General features: G+C 33.5%; 1 protein-coding gene across 1 annotated transcript in view; it reads right to left on the minus strand.

Moving 5' to 3' along the window:
• Positions 1-25,000, minus strand: part of LOC145296899 (uncharacterized) — a 121,998-nt gene that overhangs the window by 5,043 nt on the left and 91,955 nt on the right. The window contains exons 2-4 of the mRNA XM_080143062.1: positions 18,765-18,943; positions 15,789-15,897; positions 10,719-10,842 (exon numbers count right to left, since the gene is read on the minus strand). Of these exons, the coding sequence (XP_079999188.1) occupies positions 10,719-10,842; positions 15,789-15,897; positions 18,765-18,943 (412 nt within the window). The remainder of the gene's footprint in view (positions 1-10,718; positions 10,843-15,788; positions 15,898-18,764; positions 18,944-25,000) is intronic.

Below are 25,000 nucleotides of genomic sequence, written 5' to 3' on the forward strand. Positions count from 1 at the left end.
CCGGCATTGCCCGGTCGTAAAATACGCTTAAGTATGGTATTTTGATAAATGCAAATTTCGTACTTAATATTATATTATATTGGACCCAATATATAGTAATGATTTTAAAAGTTTAAAAAAAAAAAAACGATTCTTGCTGCACCACCGAGAATCGAGACCAAAACGTTTAGATTACGATTTACTTTTTCTTTTGACGTTAATGCCTGAGCTATGGAGACATACTTGCTGCAAAGCTAAAAATTAAAACATAAACCAGTATGTTACACATGCATGTTTGTTACTGCCGCCGTTCGGCCTTCACTTGGCAAGAGGCATTAGAATACACCGACTGCCCCCCTGCAGAGGGTAAAAGTCCCTCAATGGGGGTCCTGGATATGACCTTAAACTATATCCAGTGGTGAGGCCCCAGCTTGTGGGCTTTGGGGAGTGTGGAGCCACCCTTTAATTACCATTGCTCCCTGGTCCACTCTGACCCAGAGTGGTAGTACCTGGTAGGGTCCCAACTATGGGTTGAATAGAAACCGACGTGAAAACAACAAATATATTCTATTAAAAAAATTTTCTTCAAAATCTTTGGATTTGGCATTAAATAACCCGAAAAGGGTTGATATGCCGTAAAACAAAAACAACCAACCAACCAACTTCACCTGGCAAATTCAATTTTTTTTTAATTTTCACAATTTTGCCACGATATAAATATAAAGAATCGCATGGGCTCGAATACCTTGTAGATAGGGTATGCATGTCTGTAGACTAAAACCTGACAGAGGAGTTTGGTAGACAAAATTTTTAAACAAATATATATATACGCATGCATAAATATACATAGAAAGAGCTTTGTGTTTATTATAAGCTTTTTACGCAAATATTACGCAAGTATAAACCATATAGAATGTATGCATGAATATAATTACATGTAATAGTTAACTAAATATTATCATCCCATAAGAAAACCGACAAAAAACTAATAGGGAATTAATTAAAATAAATGTATAACAGAATATGCAAATTAGCTAGATCTTTTGCAGATGAATGCAATTCCACGAACCCATATGTAAAGTTGTATTTTCATTTTAAATAAATAGAAAAAAGGGTTTTTAATATGAATACCAATACATAATATATATTTTCTAGGGATATATATATATATATATATATATATATATATATATATATGTCTATAAAAACAGAGATGTGTGTGCCACAGACGATTTCTGATTGATTAATCCAATAATCACATCTCCTAAAAAACTATGGTTCTTACGCTCTTAACTTTACCATAAAATATTATGGCTTTATTTATTGTCCATCTTGGAAGGGTTTAATTTTTTTCTAATTTGTTATTTACAAATTACAAAAATACGAAACTTACATAATCTAACAATCCAACCTTCGACATCACATCCGCCATTCTGGTGCTAGCCGCACACACGTACACACAACACGAAAACAAACGCTATTAGTACTACTATAATTCCCAGCACACGCGCACACACGCGCACACACGCGCACACACGCGCACTCTGGCGTTAGCCGCACACACGTTCACACAACACGAATACAAACGCTATTAGTACTACTATAATTTCCGGCACACGCGCACACACGCGCACACACGCGCACACACACACACGTCCACTACCGTCCTTGGCTACGTCATGTTGTTATGGCAACCAAGCCCGCTGACTAACACACGATAAACACAGAGTAAATTTGATTTTCTTCATTTTTACGCAAATATTACGCAAATATAAATCATATAGAATATCTGTATGAATATAATTACACGTAATAGTTAAATAAGGATGATCATCCAATAAGAGAACCGAAAAAAAAACTAATAGGGAATTAATTAAAAACGATAAAAAAATATGCACATTAGCTAGATCTTTTGTAGATGAATGCAATTCCACGACTCATAAATAACAAAGTTGTATTTTCTTTTTAAATAAATAGAAAAAAGGGGTGTTAATAAGACTATCAATACACACAAAAAAATATAGATTAATTTTTGGGTAAAGTTCCCCCGGGTTTTCCTTTCACTTCAGTAAATAAGCGAGTATCCATTTCAGTGTTAAATAAAAATATCTTTGGGATTCATATTGAAATTCATTGACAGCCAAAAACCAATATTATTGTGTTGATTCGATTAGGCGATAGTTCGATGATAATAATAGACGCAGTGCGATGGAATTTTCGCAACTTACAGTTCTTTATTATTATCCTTAAATATATATATGGTGTTTTATTATATATTATCCTTAAATATCGTTGAATATTGACCACTTAATTAATGGTCTTTTGTTATATATATGGCGTACTATTATCCTTATATATATGATGTTTATGTTTATATATATATATAAGTGGTAGTGTCTGTGTGTGTCTGTGCGTCTGTGTGCATTTCCCTACGCTAAAACTCTGTCAATTTTAAGCCTACAGATTCGAAATTTGATATACAGGGTACTGAGATTTGTGAAAATCGATGTGATAGGTTTTCGACAGAAATTTGGCGATTAAGTGGTCAATATTCAACGATTTGACCTTTGAGAACTCTACCAAACTCCTCCTACAATTTTGGGTCTAAACACGTGATATTTTAGATATAGGTTCCTTGGACATGGGTCTAACTTATTAACTTTACTTGATCCCTAAACAATAAATGTTAAGAGGTCATAATAGGGGTCAAAGTTAAAAAAATTGACCGTTTTTTTTTCTCTCAGCATACACCTCAAAACACCTGGGCAACGCCGGGCACCGATTGCTAGTATTAAATATTTACAAAACTTTTAAGGATTAAAAACAACTTTTTTCTATTTACACAAGCTTTTAATATAAGTAATAAAACGAACGTATTTAAACAAAATATATTTAAATAAATGGGTGTCTTTCTGAGTACGTTCTTTTTATATGTTTACAGAACTTTTAATAAAACTATTAATAATAATTATAATAATATAAATAAATGGTAAATTTTTACGACGTGCCCCAGCATATTATAAACACTCCAACCTCCCTATGTTAAGAACAGCTTTCGGAAAAAAACACCCGTAACCTCAAAAGCGGTTCTTAACATGGGGAGGTTGGGAGGTGTTTATTCCGAAAGCCGTTCTTAACATGGGGTGGTTGGGGTGTTTATACTACGCTGGAGCAGGTCGTAAAATAATACTAAATAAATAAATAAACCGAGGTTATAACTGAGAATTTCGGATGATGCCGATGAAAAAATACGTAATTAAAAAAAAAATGATTATAACCAAACTTTTTATGGCAGAAAGAAATATAAAATAACTGACTTGTTCGGATTTTTGCGACCAAGATTAATTTTTATGTACAGTGTGTGTTTATATCTTTGTGCGTTTTTTATACAATTCAATATTTAAAGTGCGATGTATGTAGGTGGTCAGTGGAGGAGAAATCCTTCTAGACCGAGGTAATTTTTTATGCATAATAAAATCACAAGTATAAACATTCGAGATTTAAAAAAATATATTTTATTCACATATCTTTTATAACTTTTATTTTTATAAAGATGAAGTGTAGCACCACAAGATACAAATCTTTTTATATATTTTTTTTTTTTAATAAAAAAAAAAAATTGCTATTTGCTTACTTCTCTAGAAAGGCAAATTAAGTGAAAGTAAGTTTTAGCGTCCAAAAATTTCAGTTTCCAATATTTTGCAATTAATATAGGTCATTCATTTTTTATTATAATTATTAGTTAAAAGTTCTGTAAACATATAAAAAGAACGTACTCAGAAAGACACCCATTTATTTAATGTGTAAATGCGTTCATTTTATTACTTACATTAAAAACTTTTGTGTAAATAGAAAAAAAGGTTTTTATCCTTAAGTTTTGTAAATATTTAATATTAAAGAAAATGTTTTGTAAATATTTATTTTTACGGGTTTGTATTACTGTACACATAGATTCGAAAAAGTTGTCATACAGTGTTTACCGATGTATTGGAAAATTCAAGATGGCGGCCGATTCTCTCTTTAACACGGTAAGTTCGGGAAAAGTTGTTATAAATAATAAACTAGACAAAATACTATTAAAAACCACCGAATATATGTCAAGTTATGTCACGGTAACATATATTGAGCGAATTTCTAACAGTATTTTATCTAGTTTATTATTTATTACACCTTTTCCAAACTTACCATGTTAAAGAGAGAATCGGCCGCCATCTTGAATGTTCCAATACATCGCTAAACACTGTATGCTTTTCGAGCTGAATAAACATGTTAAATTGAATAAAAACACGAAAATTATATCCAGTTTGGTAGAAAAGTAACTTATCTTGCCTTTGATAACATTTATTTGTTATATATTTGTTCTTTTGACAATTTTTTCGAATCTGAGTACAGTAATACAAACCCATTTTTACTTTTAAATCTTCATTAACGATTACTACACTAGGACCTTACATTAACCTTTATCCTCGAGTGGCCTTCGGGCTTTGATAAGCGGTGATTCCTTTGTAAAAGAAAATTGTTTCTTGTTTGTATTCGTCTTTTTAACCCCCCCCCCACAAAACGGATACATTAGAAAAGGTCTAAGATACTTTGAAATATAAAAATATATAAATAATAAATTTAATTTGATTCATGGGCATTATGCATAACTAACAGAATTAGTGTCATGAAGCAACTTTTTTGCTTTCATTTTGAAGATCAGAACAGGGAGAGACAATTCAATTTCAGAACAAGTCTGTTTAATCTTATATTAGTGGGGAGCGCCCGGCCTTGTGTGGTCGTAAAATACGCTTAAATATATTTTAAGTCATGCGGATTTCGTATTTATTATTACAGTGCCAATTCTCTATTGAATATTATATTGCACCTAATATATAGTAGTAATTTCAAATGTAAAAAAAAAAAAACTTGGGTGCCATCAGCTAGAATCGAAACTAAAACCTTTAGCTCTGTAGCCGCGTTTCCTACCGTTTGGATTATCGAGAGATAAATAAGAAAGATTTAAAATTAAACCACTTCAATGAAATGAATTTGCGCATGAGCAGAAGTAATAGAAATGAACATTTTGCATTTCAATTTGCCGATATATTTCTGTATGCGTTATTCATTCACTAAAAGAAGATTTTATTCGTTATAAACCATCCTTTGTGTATGATCATTATTTCCTGTTAATTTCAAATACATACAAGACATTGCAAAGGCTGCTGCATACATCTACTGTTTTATTTATTGGTATATTTGGGTAGCATTTTTTATCGTGCATTTTCGTTAAACAGCAGAGATAATTCCTGTTTGTTTCTCTTGCGATCTACCGTTTCCATTTTGCGGGCCAGTGACCGAACGTCCTGTTGGAGTGTGAAAAGAAATTCGCCACAAACCCGAACGTTTTCAACTTCCAAGGGAACAGTATCCCCTGTAGAAACATTATTATCTGAAAATCTATTGAATTAAAATAGAACTAAGAAAATTTTGATAACACAAAATAAGTTTGTTTGTGTTTTTACTATTTTGGAAAAGACACTTAATTTTCGTAAAGTCAAAATTCTGAAATGAATGAAAGTCGTCATTATATGAAAATTTATGACTTTTAAAATTTATAGATTTGAACATATCATTATTGGAATGTATGACTTTTTGTGTTTTGTAAAAAAAGAAAATTTTCGTAACAAAGTCAAATTCCGTAATTTTTCATAATAAATAAATTAAAAATTATTATTAAAAGTTATAGTTTTACCAGTCATTTTTGAAATCCGTGTGATTTTTTTTTTGATTTTTTTATTTTTGGAAAACTAAGGTTTTCTTTGCAGAGGATAATGTTCTCTCTTATTCGTCTAAACAGCACTGTTTAAAAAATTGAATTGTCTCCCCTTGTTCTGAGATCTTTAAAATGAAAACAAAAAATAGTTCCATGATAGTAATGCACAGTTTTTTTTGTTTTTTTTAATTCTTCTTCTTCTTCTTCTTCTTCTTCTTATTCTTCTTCTTCTTCTTCTTCAATTTTCACCCCAAACAAGGTACAGTGCCACTTTGAAGTAGGGGCTACTATCAGGGACATAAGTTGCAGGGGCATTATGAAGGGAGACGAGAAGCAAGTGTCTGTTCACATTACACTTGAACTTCTGCATGTCAGTACAGTTGGGAAAGCAGAATCCCGAAAGGGAGTTCCAAAATAGCAGTTTTGGGGAAGGGACTATTGGAGTAGAATGCTTTCTTACATCTAGGGGTCTCTATTATGAAGGGGTGGTATTTAGCTGCTTGTCGGGTTTGTCGGGGGTGTTCACGTCGAGGGGGTACAAGTTCTTGTAGTTCGTCAGAGCATTCACCATTAAAGTACTTGTAGAACAGGCAGAGGGATGCAACATTTCGCCGATGCGACAGAGACTGAAACCTACATAACAGTTCAGTTGGTGACTCTCTTTTGAACCCTGTTAAGAAGTGAGAGACAAGCAGCAGATGTACCAGCACAAATGTGACAACAGTACTCTATACATGGGCGAATGGTGGCCTTATAGACGTACAGGATACTTTCAGGTGTAAGTAGTTTTCTATCACGGTAGAGAGAGCCCACCTTCTTCGCAGTAGCCTTGGAAATGCTCTCAATGTATATATTCCAGTTCATGTTCCCTGTAAACGTTAGGCCGAGGAGTTTAAAGGAAGTACTTTCGGGTAATGTGTTCTTGGCCATTGCTATTGGTGGTAGAGAATGTTTCTTGTGATTATTGAAGGAAACAAGCTTAGTTTTGGCAGCATTAATTGTGACTCTCCATTTTTGTCCCCATTCCACTACAGATTGGGGGTCATCCGCTAGTGTTTTTTTTTTCCATTTCTTTAGATATGTGTTTATTTGTTTTCCCCTCGTGCCTGTTATAGAGAGTGATGTCATCAGCAAATATACCCATCTCAGAAACAATCTATGCCAACAAAAGATCGTGTCATGACTAACAACTATATTAGACGTTATAATATATGGGGTGCACAATTGACTGACCCTATACTGTTGCCGACTATACCAATCCATATTCATCTGGTTTTAATTACGTAATAATATGGTTGAGGAACGTGTTGATTTGCACTTTACCCTAAATTGGAGATGAATTTAATCTATAATCATTGCACACAAGCAAGATTCTTTGAAATTTCAATTTCTTAAGGCTCCTTAAGCATAAGCTTTAGTTTTTGTTAACATTTACTGGCGTCTAAATCATGTAATAGATTTTATCACAACTTGAATAAGGATTCGAAATCCCTCGATACAGCTTAGAGGAAGCAAGGGCGAAACCGGTCAACTGACTTCCCCCCCTTTATTTTTCTTTCCTCTTCTTCGCCCCTTTTTATTTATTTTAAAAAGCATTTGACTTTTAATCATAAATTATAAAAGTCTTCCCTTTAAGGCACCAACATTCATCTCAAACTCCCCCCTCTAAATTGCAATATCTCAAATGTAATATATCTGTTATACTGTGCCGAATGCACAAAAGGCAATTAGGTGGGGGGGGACAGGCCTGAAGTTCCGCCTACAACTTAATAACCACAAACATACCATAAGAGATAAATCTACACAGCATCCAGTAGCTATCCACAATAATTTACCAAACCACACAATAGACAACATCAGATACATCCTCATAGCATCCAATTTTATTACACAAAGACGAAAATATGAAAAAAATTAATTCTAAAACTCAACACGCACACCTTCTTTTTTTTTTTTTACATAGGCATCACCACATTATCAAGGCCCAGAGGCCACTCAAGGATAAGGGTTAAAGGATTTAGGCCTTAACAAAAACCTAGGGCTAATCAATGACTACAATTTTTATAGCTACAAAGATTTTCCGTAAACATTTTCCTTAGGACTAAAATGCACGGTGAGATGGGGTAAACTTTTTTTTTTTTCTAACTCTTTCCGAAACCTTCACATTTTCCCTATTTTTTTTTAATTTCTTTATACTCTCATACACATTGGTCTATGTATGTGTATGTATGTGCGTATTATGTACGCATATATGTATGTATTTATGCGAGTGTATGTGCATATGTACCTGAAAGTGCATGTGCACGTCAGTATATGTGTATATTTGTATATGTATGTGTATGTATGTATATATGTATGCATGTATATATGGATATATGTGTATGTGTGTGCATGTATGTGTGTGTTTTTCAAAACACATTTTCTTTAAGTGTTAATTTTCTTCATATTACCGTATATGTATATATATATATATATATATATGTATTTATCGCACACCTATACCTCTTTTCCCGCCCCTCTCTTCCCTTATCCCCCTCTCTCTCCTTACTTTCGCTTATGTAGACTTATGTATATATGTATAGCTGCCTCTACGTGTAAATATATGCGCAAACATTTATGTATGTGCATGTGTATTTGTTAGTATATGTATATGTGTATATATGCATGCGTTTATGTGTGTATATATGCATATATATGTGTATATTAGTACATGTGAGTATTTGTTTGTATACGTATGTGTATGTACATATTAATATATACATTAATAAAAAGTAGCGTTTCGTTTCTGTCTTTAAACGGTTGAATTTGGAAACGACGTTTTCGTTCTTTTTCGAACGAGAAATAGCCGTTGATCTACAAATGAGCATCCGTAGCGTTTCTCCTCATAACGTCTTATATCCTTTGAATTCTGATTCTCGCTTGGAATAAATAATATTGTTAGAATTCAAAAATATTAGACAGATAAAGGCGCGTTTCTTCATTTTTATTTACTGTTTAATTTTTCGTTTATATGTGTATATGTACTGTGTGCATGTATGTATGTGCGTACTTATACGTGTATATATTTAAAACTGACGTGGCACCATCTCATTGGCTATACCTCCTTCTTCTCCTCCTCCTCCTCCTCCTCCTCCTCCTCCTTCCTTTTCCATTCCCCTTTTCCCCGTATATGCTCATCACTTTCAATACACCGATGAAGACTGAAGGATCGGTCGAAAAAATGTACCTGTAAAAAAAGTTTTTTAATTTTTTTTCATAATATTATTTTGTATTCCTGCACGTCACCAATTTAAAATGAATAAAGAAAAGTTATAACCTTTTATACTTTTCGTATTCTTTTTTTATACATTTCCATTCATATATATATATATGTGTGTGTGTGTGTGTGTGTGTAGTAGTAGTAGTAGTAGTAGTAGTAGTAGAGATTTAGAAGGCTATCACAATGCGAGGAATGAAATATAGTCGTTGTTGGTGAAAGGAGACGAGAACAAATTGCAATTTACAAATCAATAAGTACATGCATATATGTTTATATATACATATATTTATTCAGTTGTATTAGGTACAAATGTCTTACTTGTTATGTCTGCGACAATATCCATTATTAATTTCGGAAAAAATTCCCTTTTCAAATGGTAGACGTGACAGATCGATTCAAAGCATGCTAGATGATCGAGCGGAAGTTGGATAGCTGTGATATATATATATATATATATATATATATATATATATATATATATATATATATATATATATATTGTAATTAAACCAAAAACTGTTGATCGGATGAATTATGGCCGTCGAAAAAATCGATAGAAATTTTTTTAAAATAAGAGACAAAAACTGATTGATTGAACTGTAACTTTTGTGAACAAAGCTAAGAATGCCACAGAAACAGGAAATGAACACTGAGTTTACTTTCAGCGGCCTCGTAACTTTCACTTATTTTGCCCTTTAGTCCTCACTTTCCTTTAACTTTTAAGTATTTTTTAACTCCTTACATTAAGTTGCTTCATGCCTTGTCTGGAGCGATTTGCATAAAAAGTGTCTTTTCCTTTGTATATGCCAAACGGATGAGTTTTGTACCATTTTATGTCCTCTTACGAAGATTAAAATAAAAATGTAGTACTACTGGACCTTAGTAAATCAACCTACAGACCACGTCATGCAAAAAAAGAAATAATAATAGATAAATAAATAATAATAATAAAAAATTTTTGAAAAAACATGTAAATTTTCAAGTCTTATAAAATTCTTTGCAGTTAATGAAAAAAAAAAGAAATTTACGTGCGGAGTTTGAACTTACAGACCACGTCATACAAAAAAAAAAGAAAGAAAAAAAACACGCTATCAACTTACCCACAGTAGAATTTTCCTGGCCCGTTGTTCTATCATTGTTTCTAAGCGACGACATGGGGAAAAATGGTTTTACCGATGATAGATAAATTAAAATAACGATTTCGATTATCAATTATCGGCAATTATCGGAGGTATTCTGGGACAAAACTTAACTAAGATCACTCCCAGACTCACACACAAAAGTTCTGTAATTTTTATAGAAAATTTGTTCAGCCGTTTCGGAGTCTATAAGGAACGAACACACACACACACACACACACACAGACAAGGCTGCGTTTATATACTTATAGAGATAGATATACTTATAACATCACAATCTTGTGACGGACCAACGTTTCGCTAATCAATAAACCAAGAACGAAAACTGAATTCATAACAAGTACGAGTTGCAGATGTCTTTCGTATATGAAAAGGGAGACAACTCGCATTGTCTTGGCGCACGTGCCGATGTAGGAAGAACGAGAATTAGACTAAAGCGATGCGTCTGAGCACATCATTGGACAATAGCGTCTACAGCTACATTGAGATTGATACAAATAAGTGGAAGAGAAACCGGCGCAAACTTTATAACATTCGCGATGATGTCAGTCACGGAAATTCGGACATGTCAGCATCTCAGCCTTACCTCCGGTGTTGCAAGTGTAACGGCGCATCAGGTGATTGACGTGAAATTCCTGCTTTTGGTAAACCACAGATCGGGCGAAAATTCCTGGCAACGGATCTTCGTGGGCTGGACACAAACAGTTGACCTGTTGACAAAGAAAACACAAGAATACAAAGATCGATTATTAATAAAAAGAGTTGCATATTTGTATTATTTGGATCCTTTGGATGACTGTTCTCATCTTGAGTGTTATTTTAACAACGGTTCGGTCGATGTGAACTTCGACCTTCTTCAGGGGTATCTTGTCGAACTCAGGAATCTTTCTGTCGAACTCGGAAATCTGTACGGAATTTCGAACGTAGCGCTTTATTTAATCCACGGAATAACATGCTATTGTTTCGTTAGCCATGACTGGATAGAAAAATCCTAAGTAATTCAAAATTATCCGAGTGTCGCCTGCACTGGGGATTGAACCTACAACGCACAGGAGAGCGTAACATTACAACTGAATTTGATCAAGTACTTGCAGACTCGTTGCATAATGGATAAACTGTATTTTCACTATCAGGCGCACTAAGAGTTGAACCTTCAACTCCCAGAAGAGTGTAACTTTACAACGGAATCGTTCCCAATACTTTAAACCACTACGCCACAGGTCTTTTCATATGCTGTACAAAAATCGGCTCCGAATTCAAATAAAATAAAAGAGAAGAGAATATATATTTTATCGATCAGTGAAAAGAATCCATTAAAAATAATTGGTAGGAAACGATACTAAACCCATAAAAAAGTAATCGACATAGATTTTTGTAGTACAGTACCAACCACACCAACATAGACGGCCAATAGAATTTAACATGTTGACGTTAAACAAACAGTTCGCACATTGTCATATCCAAAAAAAACTCGTTTTCGCTAGTGGGCGATCAAGAGATAAATCTATAAAAAGTCTTTTTCCATACGTGCGCGGTTTCTGGTTTTTATTCTCCGAGCGGCAGTTTTCTATGTGTGCGCCGTGATCCCATCGTTGTTGTTGACCATTGACCTCCTCTATTTAGCCTGACGAACAAAGCTACTCGTGCATGAAAACACAATGGAAATTCACTGAGGTTTCAAAAGTTTATTCGACAAGAGAGAGGGGGGAGAGAGGGGGAGAGAGAGATATTATTTATGGGGGAGTGAGATGAAACCCCTATCTAAACTTAAATTGTTTTTCTAACTTGGTCTTAATGATGACGACGCGCGGCCTGAATCTCGAGGCAGCATCCATTTAGATTTCTATATCTTCTGTGCGGCTTCCAACGATGGGCTGACTAGAAACTCTCTGTTCTTCCTTGAACATGTGACAACCTTTCTACCGTCACCTGAATTTCTAGCGCGTTTTGTCTAAGAAGCTAACCTTTGATCCACTACGTTAATCACGCAATTTGTCGCTGATATATTTTCGCTTGCCGCCAAGTTATTATGACTTAAGGACTCTCCTTCTAATTTCAGTCTGTATCCGACATCAATTCTTGTGGAAATACGAGACATTTGAAGTTATTAACGTGAAGTCACCACAGTGTTTATTTACTATTCTTGAATAAGTCGTAGAGTCCTCATTATCATTTTTTGTAAGGTTTAAACACTTTGACCTATTGTGAAAATAGATGTTTTGGGACTAGAAAAAATTCGTTAACAGTTGTACTGTTTCACTAAATTTTATCTCATCGATGTTTTGAGGGAAAATGTAATGTACAACTTTCTACTGTGCCCAACAGTAACCGAACGTTTTTGGAATCAGACCAGTTTTCACATTCCGAATTATGTCTACATAATGCATGAAGTTCGAAATTGTCTGAATTCGAGTTGATGGTTGTTTGTTTGTTTTTGCTTTACGGCATATCAACCCTTTTCAGGTTATTTATTGCCGAATCCAAAAATTCGGAAGAAAATTTTTTTAATAGAATATATTTGTTGTTTTCAAGTCGGTTTCTATTTAACCCATAGTTGGGACCCTAACAGGTCACTCCGGGTCAGAGTGGACCAGAGAGCAATGGTAATTAAAGGGTGGCTTCACACTCTCAAAGCCCGCAAGCTGGGGCGTCACCACTGGATATAGTTTAAGGTCATATCCAGGACCAGAATTCTAGTTGAAAGTCTTAATGATATTCCAAATTATATATAATTTCGTTTATACCACTTTGTCCATTTGATACTTCGAATAATTTTTGCTGTTGTTTTTGGTTGGTTGTTTTGTTTTACGGCATATCAACCCTTTTCAGGTTATTTAATGCCGAATCTGGTGATTTTGAAGAACGATTTTTTAATATAGTATATTTGTTTTTTAAGTCGTATTCTATTTAACCCATAGTTGGGACCCTAACAGGTACTACCACTCCAGGGCAGAGTGGACCTGGGAGCAATGGCAATTAAAGGGTGGCACCACACTCCCTAAGGCCTGCAAGCTGGGACCTCACCATCGGATATAGTTTAAGGTCATATCCAGGACCAGAATTCTAGTTGAAAGTCTTAATGATATTCCAAATTATATATAATTTCGTTTATACCACTTTGTCCATTTGATACTTCGAATAATTTTTGCTGTTGTTTTTTGATAAGATTGAACATTATGTTTTATTTTTTGCAAGCTGAATTCCTTCTGCAATTCTAAGAATTCCTTTCCAATCTTTTCTTTCTACTCCAACTTTTCTGTTACAATTTTATTTCAGTAAGGCTTCTTGTTCTGCTTCCATCTTATTTTGATAGAATACGTATTCCGATTGTAAAGGCAGTCGGTCATTTTGCTGATACTTAAAAAGTTTCAAAATGATCTTTTTTTTTTAAATCCTCCATATTTCTTTAATCGAATTACTGGCTTACGATGTATAAATTATATTCGTAGTGTTTTTAGTTAAAACTACCTCTCACTGCAAAGGAAAAATAATAAATTCGTAGGCAGCTTATTTCTTTTGTTTCTGGTTAACAAAAGAAAAGCAATACACTTTTATAAATTTTTAATTTTTTTTTTTTCCTCGGGAGTTGTTAATTTCTTTTTTTAAATTTTATTTGTTTAAATTCAATATGAGTTAACTTTCTTGCTGTCATGTTGAACAAACCGTTAAAATAGTGATGGTTTGCTGGTCGTCTCTTATTTCCGTAAGAACTTACGATTGGTTAATGGATCTAATTAAACTTTAGCCTCCCCATTTTTTATTATTAATAACTTAGAAATAATATTTCCTAGTATTTTGTTTGATATTTTTTATTTTTTATTTTTATTTTTAACTAAAACTTAAATGCGAAACTTCGGAAGTAGAGAATCAATGCTTTCCCCAATATCAAACATGGCGACTGAAGAAAGTCGGAAGTTACATTGATGAAAAGTTCGTGAAAATAACACTCAAGATGAGAATATTAGTCCAGTTAATACAAATAATATAAACACTATTCGTAATGTTTTTAGTTAAAACAACCGCTCATTGCAAAGAAAAAAAAATAAATTCGTACACAACTTATTTTGTTTCTGGTTACGGGGGAATAAATGACAGACCTGTAGCGACCGCTACATAGGGTCGGAACAAATCTTCGGCAGAGACATTTTCATAGCAATCACCGTTTAAACGCCCATTTCTCATCTGAAGTATTTAGAACTGTAAGCCATTAAAGTTTGTTTTTTTCAAAATCCAACAATGCAATTTTAAAGACAAAAGATAACTTTTGTATGAGTGCGGATCTTGCGTCTGGTTGATTTTCGTGTTTTGAATCAATTTGAATATACTGTCGTAAAAAGTCATACGATATATTTTTGAAAGAAAGAAAAATGTCGTACCTTGTCTGCACGATTATAGAATGTTGAATTCGAATCCCTGCTCCAAGTGTGTATGATAAGGGTTTGGGTATTGTTCTAATGGATACTCAACGTAAGGCTTTTAAAGTATAGCTCGAGAATCCGTGCCGCCACTGCTGTGGCAATGTAAACATTGAATAATTTGTCAACAGTGTTGTGGTCTTGCATGCCAGTAACAATCAAGACAAACACAGTCGTATAAGTACCAATATATATATATATATATATATATATATATATATATATATATATATATATATATATATAGGCAGCATTTTTCTTTTATGCACGTTTCATTAAATGAAATATATTAAACGTCGTTTAACATGTTACCTGCCTTCCTCGAATAGCTCAATCTATCAGCACCTCATAGCACACCACACCCCTAAAAATGAGTTTAGAGACATATTAATAAATAACACGGCCATATTTACTGTCTCATATTGCGAGGTGCGCCTCCCGACCTTTGAGGCATTGTTAATCCACATTAAAAAACCAACGGTTAACCAGACTCAAAACGAAACGGAGGGCACGCTCAAGTGCTTTTGAGTATTTTAATGATTTTAAGCGATTTTAATCGCCTTTTAATCATCTTTTAATCGTCTTTTCATTTCATCTCGCTACTTTTATTTTTCAATTTCATTTTTTATTTTTTACTACTCGCCTGAGGATGACCAATGGAGGTCGAAAACGTTCGCGATTATGGGAAATTTCTTTTTTCACTCGGAAAAAACGTTCGGAAAATGACCCGACAAAGAGAAAAGGAGGATTACAAGAAAAAAAAACAAGAGTTATCTGTGCTATTTAATGAAACGTGCATATATATATATATATATATATATATATATATATATATATATATATATATATATATATATATATATATATATATATAAATATATATATATATAAACAAAAGTATGTTACAGAAGTATACGTCATGATTCTAGGGCCATAATTGCCATGAATTGCAACATCAATATTTAGATGTAACTATATTTATAATCTCTGGGCAAGTCCATTATTCTTGAAAATGGATAGATCAGTTTACTCCATAACAAATACCGCATACAGTGATAGGGGGGAGAGAGACGTCAACTTTTATAAAAATGAAAATATATACACATCAGAATTCTGAAGTCCACAGGAGGATTGTGAGAGGAATTGACTCATTGAGTGGTTATTGATTAATAAATCGCACGAGGGTATTGGTACCACAAAATATAATCATTCATTTAATAAAACAAGATGTGTATACTTACATTGGTGTAGCTGAACAAGCTGAACATAGGATCTTTCATGTGAATCTCCTCGGCAGTTTGGCCGGTAGTGCACTTGCGCAAATCAGCGACGCGTTGGCACATCACCATCCTAGAAAATAAATAAAAGACATATAAGTAAAACAAAGTTAAGCAACATTGAGCCTGGTCAGTACTAAAATGGGCGACCATTTGGGAATTGCAGTTGTTGTATGTGTTTTTCACTTATCTTAACATTGTTTCCAGTCGATTAGCACGTATCTTTGCCACTGGACTCAAGCAGTGCCGATTCAGGAGAGGTGGGGTTGAGGATTGTGCAACCCTTGCCAAACAATTACTCGCGCAGCTTCCCTTACAGGAGCTATCCATTGTCTCTTGAAACTTTACGGAAGCATAACCGTAAAACAAAAAAAAGATGATGCGCTCTGCGTACATTTACTCCCCGCCCTTGATCTCTCTTTGAAAACAACCTGTGGTGTTCTCTGGAAGCTGAGTGACAACAAGTCTCCCCAGATTTCCAATACTCTCCACCTCTTTCGATAACATTTGCAAATGAATTCGCATTATCGCAACAGCCGCTTATCATTGATTTCTCGCTAACAGTGGGCATTGGTCTCCACTGGAATTTGAGTGGCAATAAGCCTTCCCAAGGTCCTAGTTCTCTTGGCATTTGTCCAGCGGAGGTCTGGTCAGCGCTCTCTCCTCTGTCTTTTCATCTTCCTTGACTCTTCTCAACTATTGGGCATCCTTCTTTTTTGGGGGGAGGGGGTGATTGAATAACTTGAGGGGATGGGGGAGGAGATAGTGAACTTATAAATATGCTGCTTCATCGTTCTTGGTTCCATGTAGCGCTTCATGTTTTATCTTTGTAGCAGCTCGTCTGACCCGCGCATGTGGTTCGTGTATTAGTCTCCACAGTCAAGGGTTTTCCTTAATATTTCAGCTGTTTTCATTATTGTTATTCGTTGTATCTTTCCAGCCATTCCTCTGATTCCAATTTCTCGCATTCTTTTTTCAAAGTTTTTTCAGAATTGTTCCTAGTGCTCCTACTATTATTGGTACTATCTTGATTTTTTTTTTCATCATCCATATCCCTTTCAGCTCTCTGGCTAGCTCTGTCTATTTGCTCCGTTTCTTCTTTTCTTTGATATTTATCCTGTGGTCAGCTTGAACAGTAAAGTCTACGATTTGACAGGACTTTTCTTTCTTGTTAATTATTAAGACATCCGGTCTTCTTGCTTGGATGGGTTTATCTGTTTTTATGTCCATATCCGATAGGATTTTGTGATTCTCGTTTTAAAGTACTATTGCCGGCTTATGTTTGTACTATTTGTCTGTGCGTTATTATTATTATTATTATTATTATTAATATTATTATTATTATTATTATTATTAATATTATTATTATTATCTATATAATATTCTGCGTGTTTCTTCCTTAGTCCGTACGTTACGCTTTGAAAAGGTCAAATACAATTTTGAAGGTCAGACTATTTTTAAAAAAAAGCAAGTTCGCGAAATGTGGCTTCATAAAGACCAATCTGGCAACCCGGGACAATAATATGAGAGTGACCTCCCTTTGACGTAGCCTCGTTTTTTAAATATAATTATAATAATATATGATCATTGCGGTAATGGTGTGAGAAAGGACTTCCCAGTAATTTCGACATGCAACGGTTCTTCGCCTAAAAGAGAAGTAAACAAAAACTTGCGTAAAATGGGAACATTCGAAAGAAACAGGACAAAACAGAACATCGTCTGCCAATAGGTGCTGGACTTAAGAAGTAAATTAAAAATTATCACAATGTGATTTTATTATTTGTATTGATTTTATTATTTGTATTGAACTATGTAGCACAATATTACTTTCTAAGTATTTCTTAATTATTATTAATTTATCCCATTTGGGTCAGTTCTAACATTTCTATGAAAATAGTTTCCGTTGAATTGAATGATTAAGATGTTATCCCAAGTAACAAATTATTAAATTGATTATCGCACCATTTTATTCGTGTAAATTTGAAAACGGAAAAGAACAAAATGGCATCTTAAATGTCAAAATATTTCAGGTTTCTATTAAATTTGATCCATAGTCATTAGAAACCAATGAAGCAAAATTCCCTGAGTTTCAGTTTCTTCTTAGCAACCCTTAAGCTTAAGCCTTTATTACAGGATGGAACAATAAAGTTGTTGCCCTAAAGAAAACAACACTACAGCTTTATTTTAAAACTTTTATTTAAAAAATCAATTTGGGTAACTTGATTATGTAGTAGAGCTGACATCTTTTCAATGTAGCCACTTTCAGCCTCAATCACCGCCTTGATACGGGTAACATCTACAGAAATTTCACTATTCATCGTATACGACAGTGCGAAGCCATATATAATATACTAGCCTAGGTGCCCGGCGTTGCTCGGGTGTTTGGAAGTGAGTGTTGAGCAAAAAAAAAAAAAGTGGTAGTAGGAAGGTAGGCAGGCTCGAGCCCGTACTGCGAAGTAGGAAAAGAAGGTTAATAAAAGGTGACGTCTTTGCTGGCACGTACATCGCCAAGCCGGAAGTGGCGAAGGTTTAAATTAAGGCTAGTCAATCGAAAAGAGAGGATGACTTTTGAAAATATCGGCGAAAAAAGCGACCCCTCCTTGTAAAAAGGTACCCAGTTGAGAGTGAAGAAATTGATGTTTCTAGCCAATGTTTCGATATTTGTCGTCCGAAGGGTTGAGCTTCAAAACGATACCGATCTCGTATTAATCTGTCGCCTCTGTCGAAAGTTTTAGGCATACATACATACATATATACATACATACATACATACATACATACATACATACATAAATACATTTAAACAGACAAGTGAAATTTATATTATAGATTTTGCATTTACCTCTATTTTAAATAAGCCACTCTTTCCCGCTTGATTTACTTATTTTGTTTCTGGTTACGGGGGAAAAAACGACGGACCTGTAGCGACCGCTAACTTACCTGTGTTTTTTCGTATCATAAATCATATGCTCTTCAGATCGAGGACATTGCACTCCTCCTGGACACACGCAGTTGTTAACCCGCCTCTCGGTCGCTTGTCTCTTTCCGTTCACCGTCTTATTGAATGTGGAGATGTCTGCACATACCGTCTTCTGACTCACGCATTCGCTGGTGCTCCGCTGGAAGGAAAGCATAGCACGTTGAGAGTTAGAGCAAGGGTTAAGTTATCAAATTTGATTTTCTTTCGGATTTTCTTTTTTTTTTTAGATAAATATAACTTATATTATTTGGATTATTTGTACAACATGATGGGTACTCATGCCACCCGTCTAGGAGAAGGAAAACTTTGAAGCTAAACCTGTGCTGCTGACCTCATACATCTTGGCACTAAATAAGGGGGGGGGCTTTTCAGTTCTGGTGGACCACCTTCCTAGCGCTGGTGACTCGAACAAATTACCGTTATCAAACAACATCAGATCCGTATATCACACTTGCAAAGATCGGAAGTTGAAATTCCATAAAAATTTCAACCATAAACGATCTTCTACAAGGTCAAGGTCAAAGAATTTTTCCCCTCCGCTTGAAACTTTTCAAGGTCAGAGATTTTTTCCTCCGCTCAAGATCAACAAAACCTAAACCATTTCTGAAATGGCCTTTTCATTGTTAATTGCGGTAGAACGCTGATCCTTTGCAGTTCTAGGAGGTCCTCCCAGGCTTTATCTTCTCTCTTTGGGAAGGGTTAATATATCGCATATCCTTTATCGGGGAATAACAACAGGACTACCAAAGATTTTTTTGCTCCGCATCAAGAATACTGATTTTTCAATCACATTTTCCGACCTTTTTGTCACATTTCTCACTGTAGGAGAGAAATAAACACCCTCAAGGTCGAAGTCAAGGCCCACAGTAAAGATGCTGGACTCCATTAGCGACGATATAAACTGAGTAGCTTTAACATAATGGAACCAAGGTAATCGCAAATCTGTGACATTCACCTTTTTAGTGACATTGGCATTTGCCATAGATATTTCAAAATTAAATCAGTTCTAATTTAAACCATACCCGATATTTTTAGCTAGTTTGGTGACGATTGGTCAAGTGATGTGAAGGTTAGGTTGTACAAAAACAAACAAAATGTCAAATCAAAAAAACAAATTCGGCAGAAAGCACAACATCTTTAGCAAAAGTAAAAAAGTGAAAACGAGTCTGCGTGTAATATTCCGAGTTATTTGAGAGTATCTATATTTGCACTGCGTTCTTTGTGTGTGTGTGTGTGTGTGTGTGTGTGTGTGTGTGTGTGTGTGTGTGTGTGTGTGTGTGTGTGTGTGTGTGTGTGTGTGATAGGAACTTTGTCTGTATGTCTGTGTGAGAGGGAGTGAGTTCTCTATGGAGTCCGAAACGGCTGCGCTGAATTTTTTAAAATTTAACACAAAGGTACTTTATTTGTCTGACAGTCTTCTCCGATAGGCTTTGCATCGGGATGTCATCGATAAGTATCGGTCATTGATAATCGAAAAAATCTGATGAAAAAAGAACATTCGATTTTGACTAAAGTTAACGCCTTATACAAACTAACATCACAAATGAATTTGTAAAGTTTAATTAACGCGCAAGCAGAAAGGCCCGACATATAAAATCAACAGTAGGTTCTTGGATATATCAGGGACGCGTCCCAAATGAATGTTTCTGTTTAGCGCACAATTGCACTATGATACTTGACTTTTGCATTTTAAACTTTAATTCAAGCCATTATATAAAAATAATTTTATGAAATCAACAGTGTGTTCTCGGCAGTGCAATGTAGACTACAATATATTGTGGACAAAGTTTATTGCGAGGAGGCACGTGAAGCTTCCTATATATATATAAGCGAGATAAGACACAGATTAAAATCCGATGAAAAATCATGATAGATATTACTAGAAGTAATACTTTCAGGGTGATCCTAGTCAAATGTGTATATATATATATATATATATATATATATATATATATATATATATATATATATATATATATATATATATATATAATTGAAAAGCACAGAATTTTTCTGTTTCACTATATTCTTTTTTATTATTTTATACAGTTGACACGGTGGTGCCAAAAAGTTTCAGGCACTCGCCTGGTTTGTGAAAGTAATTGTTACACCGGCCTTTCTAACACAAGGGAAATTACACCGGTTCACACTATATATAGTGCCAGTAATACCTACACCGAGTGAAGAAGTTACAGTACTATCACTGAGTAGCTACACATGTCAGAATTTTGGTGGAATTTTTGAAACCCTTAACAAAAAGTGCGAATAAAATTTAAAAAAAAACGAAATTTCTCCTTTTAAAGTGGGTTATTTATTTTCTTTATCGAATATACTTTTAAAATAAACTATTAAAGTCCTTTAAAAAATAATATAAATATTGTTTTTTATTTTTTTAAAAAACAATGTTTACAAAGTTCCTAAGCGCCTTCATGCAGCCATTTTGTTTACGTAATGAAATCAATTGAATTTTACAAGTTAATTTCTTTTTCATTTTTTTCACTTTAAAAATCTATCAAAATTTTTCTATTGGTTCAATTTTTACGATATTTTCAGGTTCAATGTGAAATTTTATGCTCTTTCCAATAAACCGAATATAATATTCCAGAAAAGGTTTTTTTTAATTCACCCCCCCATTTGAAATGTCTATTAAAATGAAAATAATTAATTTTCTCACCTCAAATTTATATATTACAAATTGAAGATAAAAGATCCATAAATAAAATAAGCTAATTTAAAACAACAAAAAAATATAGTTATTTGCAAATTTACCTGTAAAGTCCAAAGTTTAAAACCGTTTTAAAAAAAAACAAAAACATGTTGATTTTTTTTTAATGAAACCTTATAATCTTCTTATATTGCACAGATAGTTTCGTTTTATTACGAAAATTATTTATGTTTCATACAATGTTTTTTTAGATATTAAAAAAAAATTAACTCCATCAAGAGAATATGAAATATATTAAATCAAAAACTCATGTATTTCTTTGAGAAAAGAAAAAAAAATCCTCGATTGTTTTTTTTTTTTTAAAGCAAACACTTTTAAGTAAAATGTGACTATTTTTCACCTATAGAGACACATATTTCTTCACGCACAAAGCTAGATTGCTAACGCGAACGTGTGCTTTTTACGCCCTTCTGTTCATTCGTAGTTCAAAACGAAAAGAAACACCAGTTCGGCATTTGGCTAACACCGTAACAATTCTTACGTAATGGCGGATTTTTCAAATAGTTGTTTAGAAAAATTCTTTTATTTAAACGATACATGGAATTTAAAATATAAACATAGATAAATTCATAACAATGAAGAATGGAAGTACCCACTGAATAGTATTTTTTATTTATATTTTGGCATTTATATATGCATATATTTTATAGAAACAAGTTAAAATACGTTGATTTTCTTTAAATCCTTTTTAAAAGAAAACGGATTAAAAAAAGACAAATATTGCATAATTTGCTATTAAATCTGTTATTTTTTTAAATTTGGTCTTTACTCCTTTAATTGAAAAAAATTACGGTTTGAATTACATGTTTCAAGTAGTTATAAGCTTGGAAAGATAGGAGGTCGAATTATTCAATTTTTATCACGCATTTTTAATGTCGGTTTCTGACACTGCTACTGACTAGCTGCGTGTAAGCCAGTTATATCCGTTTCCTACTTTTGTACGTGTGATGTTAAATACAATTGTTCCTTAAACCAACCTCGACTTTTCTTCTTTTAACCACGACACAACAACAACAAAACAACAACAAAAACAATAACAATAATAAAAACCTCCCTCACATCCTCATCCCACCGCCTCCATCTTCCCTCATCCTCTCCTTCCTACTATATTCCCCCCCCAAATATTGTGGTAGTGTCGGGATGGGCTGGCACTACACCAAATAGTCGAAGGGTTAAGGAGGATGGAAAGACCGAGGAGTGAAATAACTTATCAGACCTTCACTAGATTTGTGTGCAGAGGAATGAGACATTGAGGAGGTTTATTGCCAGACAAATTCCAGTGAAAACCAATAGTCATTGCCAGCGAGAAACCAATGGAAAGCAACTGTTGCGATAAGGCAAATTTATTTACAAAGGGTGTCGAAAGAGGTGAAGAGTACTGAAAATATGGGGAGACTTGTTGACATCCAGACTCAGGGGAACACCTCCAGTTTTTATCAGTGACCAATCTCTGATGATGACCTGTGTGAGAACTCCTAGTGGGTGAAATGAGAAGAAGAAGAAGAAGAAGAAGAAGAAGAAGAAGAAGAAGAAGAAGAAGAAGAAGAAGAAAAAGAAGACGAAGAAGAAGAAGAAGAAAAAGAAGAAAAAATAAGAAAAGAAGAAGAAAATAATAATAAGAAAATAAGAAAATAAAAAAGAAGAAGAAAAACAAGAAGAAAATAAGAAAAAGAAGAAAAAAAGAAGAAGAAAATAAAAAAGAAGAAAAACAAGAAGAAAATAAGAAAAAGAAGAAGAAAGGCGAAAAAAAAGAAGAGGAAGAAGAAGAAGAAGCAAAAGAAGAAAAAGGAGAGGAAGAAGAAGGAAAAGGAGAAGAAAAAGAAGAAGAAATTAAGAAAATAAGAAAAATAAGAAGAAAGAAAAGAACAAGAAGAAAAAAAGAAAAAAAAGGAGAAGAAGAAAAAGAAGAATAAAAAGAGGAAGAAGAAAATAAGAAAAAGAAGAAAAAGAAAAAGACGAAAAAGAAAAATTAGAAAAATAAGAAAAAGAAGAAGAAAATAAGAAAATAAAAAAGAAGAAAAAGAAGAAGAAAAAGAAACATAAGAAGGGGAAGAAGAAGAAGAAGAAGAAAAATAAGAAAAATAAGAAGAAAAAAGATGAAAAAGAATAAGAATAAGATAAAGACAAAGAAGAAGAAAAATAAGAAGAGGAAGAAGAAGAAAAAGAAATAGAAGAAGAAAATAAGAAGAAAATAAGAAAATAAGAAAAAGAAGAAAAAGAAAATAAGAAAAAGAAGAAGAAAAAGAAAAAGGAGAAGAAGAAGAAGAAGAAGAAGAAGAAGAAGAAGAAGAAGAAGAAGATAAGAAAAAGACGAAGAAGAAGAAAAAGAAGAAGAAAATAAGAAAAAGAAGAAGAAAGGCGAAAAAAAAGAAGAGGAAGAAGAAGAAGAAGCAAAAGAAGAAAAAGGAGAGGAAGAAGAAGGAAAAGGAGAAGAAAAAGAAGAAGAAATTAAGAAAATAAGAAAAATAAGAAGAAAGAAAAGAACAAGAAGAAAAAAAGAAAAAAAAGGAGAAGAAGAAAAAGAAGAATAAAAAGAGGAAGAAGAAAATAAGAAAAAGAAGAAAAAGAAAAAGACGAAAAAGAAAAATTAGAAAAATAAGAAAAAGAAGAAGAAAATAAGAAAATAAAAAAGAAGAAAAAGAAGAAGAAAAAGAAACATAAGAAGGGGAAGAAGAAGAAGAAGAAGAAAAATAAGAAAAATAAGAAGAAAAAAGATGAAAAAGAATAAGAATAAGATAAAGACAAAGAAGAAGAAAAATAAGAAGAGGAAGAAGAAGAAAAAGAAATAGAAGAAGAAAATAAGAAGAAAATAAGAAAATAAGAAAAAGAAGAAAAAGAAAATAAGAAAAAGAAGAAGAAAAAGAAAAAGGAGAAGAAGAAGAAGAAGAAGAAGAAGAAGAAGAAGAAGAAGATAAGAAAAAGACGAAGAAGAAGAAAAAGAAGAAGAAAATAAGAAAAAGAAGAAGAAAAGAAGAATAAGAATAAGAAAATAAGGAAAAGATGAAGAAGAAGAAGAAGAAGAAGAAGAAGAAGAAGGAGAAAAAAAGAAGGGAGCATCAATCATTTTCACTTTGTTTTTATTTTGTCTCAAGTTTTTTTTTTTTTTTTGTTAAAACTATTATATTTGATTTCATTTTTAATCGGCTGTCAACCACAAGCCTCAACCAAGAAGATGATACCCAGGACGAAAATACCATGAGCAGAGTTTCTTTCCTAGAAGTCTTCGTCTGTGTATTACAGTACCGTGGAGCTGCTTTCCAGCTGACTATAACATGGTCGTTTTCAAGTCTAATGTAAATAAGTTCTTGTTGACACGTCCTCTTACATACCTACCAAAGTTCCACCCTTACTGATCATCACGATATTGTCTTACTATCTACATAAACCTTATTAAACCTGATCCTAGTTTGACCTCTCGACCTTGATAAGAGGTAACCTCAAGTAAAAAAAAAATGTGATGTCTATACACAC

The sequence above is a fragment of the Euprymna scolopes genome, chromosome 17 (assembly GCF_053919585.1).
Source record: "Euprymna scolopes isolate OS-2025 chromosome 17, ASM5391958v1, whole genome shotgun sequence".
NCBI classification, from domain to species: Eukaryota; Metazoa; Mollusca; class Cephalopoda; order Sepiida; family Sepiolidae; genus Euprymna; species Euprymna scolopes.